General features: G+C 44.1%; 1 protein-coding gene across 1 annotated transcript; it reads right to left on the bottom strand.

Annotated features, from left to right (window-relative positions):
- Positions 1-1,560: 1,560 nt before the first annotated feature.
- Positions 1,561-10,369, bottom strand: LOC140739084 (melanin-concentrating hormone receptor 2-like). Its single transcript, XM_073067030.1, has 2 exons — positions 9,969-10,369; positions 1,561-3,169 (listed from the first exon to the last, which is right to left on the bottom strand). Exons 1-2 carry the CDS (start codon positions 10,367-10,369, stop codon positions 2,527-2,529), a joined length of 1,044 nt encoding a protein of 347 aa, XP_072923131.1. The 3' UTR covers positions 1,561-2,526.
- Positions 10,370-10,576: the final 207 nt, after the last annotated feature.

Below are 10,576 nucleotides of genomic sequence, written 5' to 3'. Positions count from 1 at the left end.
AGCCCATCTATCAATTCCATTAAAATGGACTGTGCAGTGTGGGGTTTTCTCTGCACATCTTTTTTTTTCCCCCACATTCTGTATCTCAATGATATCTGTAATTCAAAAGTACCTCATTTTAGTACATTTGAGAAAACTGATATGAAAGCAAAATCACCTTTTCTTTCTTTATAATTGAAAGTCCACACACTGTGAAAACACAATTGGTAGGATAATCAGCATGCTTCGTTCCCCAGCTGCAAACTGTTTGACCTTAACTTCAATCACAGAGGGTCGCTTGACAGTTGTGACAGGGTTTGAACGCCATCGCCTCCTACAAAGCAAAGCCAAGCAACTTAACATCATGAATGTCTGTGATGCTTCACTCCTAAATAAGCTCAACATCTTTTATGCGCACTTTGAAAGGGAGAATAGAACTACAGCTGTGTGAATCCCTGCAGCACCTGGTGACCCTGTCATCTCTGTCTTGGAGGCCGATATCAGAACATCTTTCAAGAGGGTAAATCTTGACAAAGCATCGGACCCTGGTGGACCTGGCTGAGCACTAAAATTCTGCACCAACCAACTGGTGGGGGCGATAAAGACACTCAAGGAATGTTCAATCTCTTACTGCTATGGTCAGGGGTTCCTACTTTCTTCAAAAGGGTGACAATCATACCAGTAGCCATGAAGAGCAGAGTGAGCTGCCTCAATAACTATCACCCAGTTGCACTTACATCTACTGTGATGAAGTGCTTTGAGAGGTTGGTCTTGACCAGAATCAACTCCTGCCTAAGCAAGAACGATTTGCCTATTTGCCTTTAGGTCTGCTTCTGATGCAATCTCACCGGCTCTCCACATGGACTTAGATCACCTGGACATCAGGCTGCTGTTTACTGACTACTGCTGAGAGTTCAACACCATCAGACCCTGAGTAGTAGTCAACAAGATCCAAAACCTGGACCTCTGTACCTCCCTTTCCAATTGGATCTTTGACTTCCTCATGGGGAGACCACAGTCAGGGCAGATCGAAAATAAACTCGCTGACAATCAACACAGGTGCACCTCAGTGATCTGTGCTTAGCCCACTGCTCTACTCTCTACATACATGTCTGTGTAGCTATGAACAGCTCAAATGCCATCTACAAATTTTCTGAGGACAGAACTAATGTCGGTAGAATCTCAGATGGTGATGAGGAGGCGCGCAGGAGTGACATAGATCAGCTGGTTGAGTGATATTGCAACAACAACTTTGCACTCAACGTCAGCAAAACCAAGGAATTGTTTGTGGACTCAGGAAGGAAAGGCCAAGGGACCACACACTAGAGCTCATCCAGGGATCAGCAGTGGAAAGGGTAAGCAGTTTCAAGTTTCTGTGTGTCAAGATCAATCCTGGGCCCAATGTATTGATGCAATTACAAAGAAGGCATGACAGTGGCTATATTTCATTAGGTGTTTGAGGAAACTTGGTCTGTCACCAAAGACTTCTGCAAGTTTCTACAGATGTACTGTGGAGAGTATTCTAACTGGTTGCATCACCATCTGATACAGTGGGGCCACTACAAAGGATTGGAAGGAGCAGCATAAAGTTGCAAACGCAGTCAGATACATCATGCATACTAGCCTCCCCAGAGGAGATCTTCAAAGGGTGGTGCCTTTAAGAAGGCAGCATCCATCATTAAGGACCCCCATTATCCAGGACATTCCCTCTTCTCATCACTACCATCACAGGGGAGGTACAGGAACCTGAAGACACAGACTCAATATTTTAGGGACAGCCTCTTCCCCTCCACCATCAGCTTTCTGAATGGATAATGACTCCATGTACAGTACCTCGCTGTTTTTTTATGCTTTCTTTTTGAACTACATATTTATTTAATTTACAGAAACCTGATTCTGATTCTGAACCAGTAATAAACACAGCATAATGCAGGTAATAACAAACACAAGAGATCCTGCAGATGTGGAACCCTTCAGCAGCAAACACAAAATACTGGAGGAACTCAGCACGTCAGGACACAGGACTGGTGAAGAAGGGGGAGAGAAGCCAGAATAAGATAGTAGAGGGAGGGCAAGGAGTACAAGCTAGCAGATGATAGGTGAACCAGATGAGGAGGAAGGTGAGTGGGTGAGGGAGGGGAGAATGAAGTAAGAAGCTGGGAGGTGATAGGCGGAAGAGATAAAGGGCTGAAGCGGAAGGAATCAGTTAGAAGGGGACAGTGGACTTGCCAGCATGTACTCCTCCTTCCTTCCTATTCTGGCTTCATCCCACTTCCTTTGCAGTCCTGATGTAGGGTCTTGGCCCAAAACATTGACTATTCATTCCCTTCCAGAGATAATAGCTGATTTTATGAGTTCCTCCAGCATTTTGTGTATCATTTAATAAAACTGCTGTGATGTGCCAAACCTGGTGGAGGAAATGAATTTGCTGGAACTGCCATGTGGGTCTGCCTACAGAGAATACAGAGGTTATTAACCCATATGTTATCAACAGAGAGAGCTCAGACCTTAAGGAAAGTCGTACAGGGTTAAATGTATGCCTCTTTCTTAGAGGACTGAGCTCTTACACTCCACTTCCACGGTTTCACAAGCTCCCCCTCTTCTTGTGGCAGCCAACTGGACATGAGAGGTGGACCTGCTCTTTGTCACAATGCCACACAAACGCTCCTGGAAATTCTTAGTGAAGAACAGGAGCAGGAGGGGGTTGATGCAGCTGTGGGCATAGCTCAAACAGATGCTGATATGGTAGGTGTATAGAAAAAGCAAGCTGGGCTGCATGGCCGTTAAATTGAGTACCTGCATCACATGAAAAGGTGACCAACACACCAAAAAGACAGCTATCACCATCAGCACAGTTTTGGTGGCCCTCTTCGCCTGCACTGATTGCTTTCTACCCACTCTTCTGAGTGACTTAAAGACATGAAAGAGAGTCAGTGAGTAGAAGGTGCTTATAATAATAAGAGGAATGATAAATCCCAATATGGACTGATAGAGAGTATACCAGTACATATCTTTTGCTCCAGAAGGCAGGTCCAGTGCACATACTTCAATGTCTCCCATCCGGATAGTCCTGGAATATAACATCACTGGGACTGTCATTGACCAGCTGCCAAGCCACACAAGACCATTCACCACCATTGTCCGACACATGGTCCTCTTCTCTGTTGTGGGGTGGACTATTGCTATATACCTGTGGAGGAACAAAATTGGCAAACATGCATTGATTAAGTGCACGCTGACATACCAGGATTACTGCAGTAACCTGCGCTAGATCATAAATTTTAATACAGTAGTATTGCACTGCCCTGTTGAAAATGTGACATTCATAATCCATAATGTTATTCTTGAAAGGATTACTAAACTGATAACTGCCTTGATGTTCAACCGTGCTGGGATTAAGTAACACTGCCCGTCTGGGAAAGTTCTATAGGGATCATTGCAACGGCACCGTGCATGGGGATTATGACATTGACATTGTGCCATGGTATTGATGTGTCAAGATTATGTTCTGAGCCACGATGGATATTATTGCTGTGACATTCTGTTTCTGGTATATCAGGATTACTGCAGTAATATTATGCAATTATGTGTCAGAATTTGGAGAAAACAGTTTGCTTTTACGCAGCTGATAGATGAAATTATTCCAGTGACACCCTGCTATCAGGATCAGTGTACTGGAATTGCTTCAGTAATTCAAGGAAGTCTGCAGATGCTGGAAATCCAAAGCAACACACACAAGATGCTGGAGGAACTCAGCAGGATGGGTAGGAAAGGTAAAGGGCTGGAGAGGAGAGTAGTGAAAGAGGAGGGAAACCAGGGGGAGGCGATAGGCAGATGAGAAAAGGTGAGGCACCAGAGTGGGGAATAGAAGAGGGTAGAGGGGACAAATCAGAAGGAGAAATTGATATTCACACCATTAAGTTGGAGGCTACCGAGACAGAATATGAGGTGTTGCTCCTCCACCCTGAGGTTGGCCTTATCTTGGCACAACAGCAAGCCATGGACCAACGTGTTGGAATGGGAATGGGAATTAAAATGTTTAGCCGCTGGGTTTTGAAGTTCTGCTTTTGGCGAATGGAGCGGAGGTGCTCAACGAAGCGGTCCCCCAATTTACAACAGGTCTTACCAATGTAGAGGAGGCCGCATGGGGAGCATTGGACACAACAGACGACTCCAGCCGATTCACAGGTGATGTGTTTCATCACCTGGAAGGACTGTTTGGGACCCTGAAAATGGGCAGGTGCAGCACTTCTTCCATTTGCAATGATAAGTGCCAGGAGGGATATTACTGGGGAGGGATGAAATGAAAGGCAGGAGAATCGTGGAAAGAGCAATCACTACAGAAGGCAGAGGGGGAGGAAGGTAAAGATATGTTTGGGATTAGGATCCCTTGGGACATGGTGGAAGTCGCAGAGGATTATTTGTTGGACGCAGAGGGTGGTGATGGTGGGGAACTGGTTGGTTGTTTATTAGTGAGAAAGAAATGGAGAGCTTTAAGGCCTTCTTGATGGGGGGGGGGGTAGATGTTTATAGGGACTGGATATCCATGGTGAAAGTGAAGCCATCAGGGCCAGTGAATTGAAAGATACTGAAGAGATTGAGAGTATGAGGAATGTTGCAGATGTAGGTGGGAAGGGTATGAACCAAAGGGGATAGAATGTTCTCAAGGTATGAGAACATGAACTCAATGATCTGGACTAGGCAGAGGCAATAGTCCTACACAGATGGTCAGATTTCTGATTCCTGGGTAGGAGGTAGAAGCGAGCAGTGTGGTAACTATGAGTTTGGTGGCAGTGGGTGGGAGCTCTCCAGGGTTGGTGAGACAGTTTTCTGATGGTCCAGAGTGGGGTCCTCTTCAAAGGCTCAGTATGAAGAGGTGTCTAGTTTCCACCTGGACTCAGCAAGGTAGAGGTCAGTCCACCACACTACAACAGCACCCCCTTTGTCTGTAGGTTTGATAGTGAGGTTGTGATTGGTGTGGAGACAGTGGAGGGCCATGTGTTCAGAGGGGGTATGGTTCAAGGAGAAGAGAGGAGTGATGAAGTCAAGACGATTGATGTCTTGTTTGCAATTCAAGATGAAAAGATCCAGAGCAGCTGAGGACCAGAGTGGGGAGTTCAAGAAGAGGAGGAAGGGTCATCAGTGCGGGATGTGGAAAACTTGCCAAAGGAGTGAGTTTGGAGATTAAGGCAACGGAAGAAGATCTTGGGGGACATAGCAGGCACAGAACTCAATGAGGTGCAGGTGAAGGGGGACAAAGGTATTTCCTCAATATGTCCTCACTGGGCAAACACTAATATTAGAAATCAACCTCAACTGGAGTCCACTAAATTTGAAACATCATTTCTAAAGGAAAGAAACAAAAAGAGTGCACTGATTGCCCAATATATAGTTTCACTAACATCTTGTATAATTGCATTAAGACTTCTTTAAATTTATCGTTCTGTCATTTTTAATGAAAACTGAATACGATTTCCTAATGTGCATGCAAGAGTGGACAAAGGCCACATTATAAAGGAAAACAAGATTTTCAACCAAGGAGTAATTAACTGTTCATAGCAGAGACTTGGAACATGAAAATTAGAGAAACTGTAGTAGTCTTGAAGAAAAGAAATTCTCTTATACTTCCCCTTTCTCCTATCTTGTCCAGTTACAAATTCACTGCTTGGCACCTCCAATTATCCCAGCCATCATGAACTCCAAGTGGATCCCCCATGTCACTCTTCAGTAGGTGGTTCACCTGATAAGGCAAGGTTTACTGGATTCCAAACCTCATTTGAATCAGCATATCTTCCGTAGTATGGAGTTCATAAAGTTCCATAGTATAGAGTTTAGAAATTCATAACATTCTATCATATGGAGTTCAGAACTTTCCATTGTAATAAAAATGTACTCCTCGCTCCTCATGTTCAGCATATCTGATGCTGCAATGGTCATGCAATTTTAGGATCAGGATAGCATGACCATTGAAGGTTTGGGATGTGCAAGTCATATGGAAGGAGAAGGATGAATTTTATGTATATCTTTATGTCTTTAGTGCCCCAAAGGGAATCTTGAGCTTTAGTGGTTCCACCATAACACAAGGAGGATACAGTGGTGATAGTTTGCATTTTGAAGTTTTTCAATTGACGTGGCTGCAAATTATTAACAAAATAAAATTGGATGTCATGGTATCGTATCACCACAGGCTAAGGACACTAGGATTGAGGATGGAGCAAAGACTGGAGAACAGAGCATTTTGTCAGTATGTGCAAAATGATTTAATATTTCATTTCAAAAGCCATTCTGGTCTGAAGCATTAACTTCTTTTCCCTCTCCACAGATGTTCCCATACCTGCTGATCGTTTTTAACAGTTTTTATTTATATTAAAACGAGAAAATCTGCTGATGCTGGAAATTCAAGCAACACACACAAAATGCTGGAACTCAGCAACACAAACATTTGTTCCTTTTAACCCTGGATTCTCCTGCAGAAAGGTATTACATTGGTAATTTTTTTTTGTAATCACTCAGTCCAAAGGCTTTTAAAGTTATACAAAAACAAATGAACATAAGCAATATTAGTCATGGTATTCTTCAAATCCAGAAATGGTATCTGAGTGTCCTTTTGAGTCATTTATATTGGAGCAAGATATTCAGCTTTTTGAACTTATTTTTCCAGCTGGCTAATACGCACTAACTCTACCCAGCCCACTACAGCATCATATAAAAACATAATATATATCGACAAATTTAGGTGCATTCTGGAACACTAGAAGAAAAACACAAAAATAAATCTAGGTGTCTGGGGAAAATAATTCTATAATGACTCTAATTTCTGCTTTCCATATGGCATATTACTAGGCAATTTGCTATTCTTAGTCATCCGTCCACGGCTAATGAATCTGTAGACTTTTGAATATTCTTGCACATTAACCATGCATACACTCAGTGGCCACTTTATTAGGTCACTTGCTAGTTAAAGCAAATTTCTAATCGGCCAATCATGTCATAACAACTCAATGCACAAAAGACATGGTCAAGAGGCTCAGTTGTTGTTCAGACCAAGCGTCCAATATCAAAATGTAGATCAAATGTGATCTAAGAGACTTTGACTGTGGAATGATCGTTAGTGCCAGATGGGATGAATAAGCATCTCAGAAACTGCTAATCTCCTGAGATTTTCACACACAACAGTGAACGGAAGTTCAGTGGGTGAAAATGCCTTGTTACCTAGAAAGATCAGAGGAGAATGGCCAGGCTGGTTCAAGCTGACAGGGAGACAACAGTAACTCAAGTAACCACATTTTATAACAGTGTGTGCAGAAGAGTATCTCTGAATGAACAACATGTTTAGCATTGGAGTGGATTGGCTACAACAATACATAGCGAAACTTTACATAATTCACTTAGGAAACAATCTCAATGTTTAATTTAGCAATTGTTTGCAAGAAGCTAGAATCTAGATAATTCCAGAAGCTGCAGTACATTTATTTTTATTTTCTTTCATCTTTGTCCTTGATTTCAGTCTTTTGAGTGCAATAACTAATGCTGGACTTTTTACTTTTGTCAAAAACCTTTGACTACAACAACCCAGTAGCTATTCTTCTTATGTGAATCTGCTATATGCAACAGGTTTCACCAGTGACTGTGGACAGTCTGTGGGGATACTCAGAGCAGGTGGTGGGTGTGCTTATGTACAATGTGAAGAGTTGGGTTGATGGTGATGGGAAGGAATCTCTGCTTATCCAAGTGATTTTCAGATGGCACTAATACACCATTTGACTCGGAGTGGCACCAAGTCAAAATGAAGCTGAAAGAAGTTGGAGAAACAGTTTTCCCGTGGCTGAAGTCCTCCCAGGTACAAAAGCACAATGTGGTGAATATGGAAAGCCACACATCTCAGCAGAGAACCATAGATTTGGGCTCTTCTCCTTAAGGTCTCGGCAACAGCTTCACTGAGCGTCAGCTCCTCCCTCCAGGTGTTGTCTTGGACATTTATAGTGTTCTCTTTCAGCATTTGGTCCTAGGCAGCTCAAACAGATCAGAAATTTTCTTTCACTGATGGTATGTTTTTAATACGCGTCCGGGGGACAGTTGATAAATCAGAGTCCTCTGTTGCACAGTTGTTTTGGATAAACCTTGACAAAGCCTATTCCAAATCTTCCTGAGATGTGCACACTCCAGGAGGAAATGGATAACATTTTGATTTCCCATGAAACCTTCTCAAGGGCAGTCTGCAATCGCACATCTGCAATGGATCTTCCCAATGTGTGTTCCAAAATTCTGGTGCCAAGTGTTTCCACTATTCTTCCAGGACATTGAGAACATTCCATGTAGACCACAGAATAATTGACAGCTCTTCTAGCCAAGTCATACAACAAAGACAAGAGGTTGTGCACAGTCCAGAACATGGCCAGACCCATCTTTCACAACCTCAAGAGCCAATAGAACCTCAGAAGGAAAAAGATCAGCTGATTCATAGGGTCTGCCCCACACCGGTGATGCCTGAAATATCATAACTATACACTTGCCATATCACATCCTTATGCCTTCATCCCCTGTCCACACATAACCCCCATATCCCCCATTCTCAACAAATCACTTATTGTCAGATGTTAGCTGGAGATCCTACTAAATTATATTCTACCACGATGAGGAATATGGTATGAATATATACAATGGATAACATACTGTTTCAGGAGCTCAAGAGGTCAGGCAGTGACTGTGGAGCCAGAGTGATGATCTACTTTAAGATTTCACCAACATCACTAAACATTTTCCCTGATACCAGGGGCTTCAGAAACTCCACCCATGTATTTGTGGTAGACAGTGTATGCTGCTCCCAGTCAGTCTGCACTGCAGATGGGTTCCTCATACTGTATGTTCTTAAGGAGCACAGTACTACAGTAATTTTATGCATTGCACTGTACTGCTGCAAAATAAAACAAATTTCATGACATGTGAGTGATGATAAACCTGTCCCTGTTTGATATGGATCTCTGTTGTTGACTGAGAGCGGGAAGAGCTCAGGGAGAGGAGAATCATGGTTGGGTAAAGGGGAGGGAGAGGAGAGGGAACGGGAAGCACCGGAGAGACATTCTGTAATGATCAATAAACCAATTGTTTGGAATCAAATGCAGGGTTGGGCGTGTCTGTACCCACTCCACCCCTTCCCCCGCCCACTGAACTGCTTCTCTACCGCCTGCCCCACACCCCTCCCATGGCACTCCACCCTCGCCACTCCTAACAACTTTTGCCAGGTTTACAAACTCGCTCTCCGCTCTACGTTGGAAAATACAGTGCCGCGCAAAAGTCTTAGACACCCTAGCCATATATATATATGTGCATAAGAGTTTACACAGAACAGCACCTCACTATTAAAGCACCCTTAATCATAGCACAACCAGACTTCTCATTGCCATCCAACACATCCTAACCGCCTTTTAATTAGCAACGGGCTCGGTCACAGTGTAAAAGGGCAAACAAATATTTTTTTAAAATCTCATTAACAAATACAGCAAAAAAATCCGGCAGCTCATTAAAAAAAAACAACCTGATTCCACACTGTAGTATTCTGATCTTACTCACTCTCTACCTCCCAATAGCCCACACTCCCCCGACAATGAACTGTGGCGGGGCCCCGTTGGCCTCTTACACAGTGCGGTTAAACTGCTGAAAGCAGTTTGCATCCCGTGGATTCCCGGGAAGTGGAGAACAGCCGCTGTCTGCCCGTGCAACAAGTGACTGATTCTCGGAGAAGTTTATCCCATACAAGAAGCGGCGGGAAGACCAGAGAAAGTGCTCAGCCTAGTTCCATATCAATAGTAAAGCAACGAATGAGAATGGTCTGGGTCTAAGTACCGGTATTAAACGACCTGTGGTGTTTTTATTGGTCTCCGTAACAAAAATGGGGAGATATACTTCCGTAAGACTTAATTCAGCGCAATTCCTAGAATGTTACGGGAGCACAGCGGGTCTGGTGATACAGGATCACAACTGTAGCCTACCTGTCTATACAGAGGACGGTGACAATGCCCACGGTGGTGAACTGGTTACTGACATCTATAACGGTCACCGCCTTGCACATGAACTGACCGAAGATCCACTGCCTGTCTCTGACCAGCTGATGGATCGTGAAAGGCATCCCCAGCAGAAAGAGCAAGTCGGCGATCGCCAAGCTCAGCACGTAGATGTCCGACACCCCTTTGGTCTTACAAGCCAGAAGTGTGTGGATGACCAGGCTGTTGGCCCCGACGCCTACGATGCACAGGATCCCATACACCGAGGGCAAGATGTGCATCATCATCGTGTCATCCAGAACCTGCCCCGAGGACAGATTCCACGTCCCCAAGCTCTCGGTAGCGTTCAGCCTCCAGCCTTCTCGGCTTGTCTGGTTCCATCCATTCATGGCCACCCGGGGAGCCCACGCTCGGTGATTTCAGCCGGTGCAAACGTTCATCAATGACCCGACCTTGTCAGTGCGGTGGACAAGTGCTCGATCAGTTTCACGCACTCCCGTTAGTCTCTCCGACCGATTCAACAGTTTAAAGCACAGCACCCGATCTCAGGTCCTCACTGAGGACTTGAGTGAAATGAGATCCTGAAATCACTGGCG

Source organism: Hemitrygon akajei, chromosome 15 (genome assembly GCF_048418815.1).
Source record: "Hemitrygon akajei chromosome 15, sHemAka1.3, whole genome shotgun sequence".
Classification (NCBI taxonomy): Eukaryota; Metazoa; Chordata; class Chondrichthyes; order Myliobatiformes; family Dasyatidae; genus Hemitrygon; species Hemitrygon akajei.
Note: the sequence above shows the minus strand (reverse complement) of the source record. Positions and strands in the feature narration are given on the sequence as shown.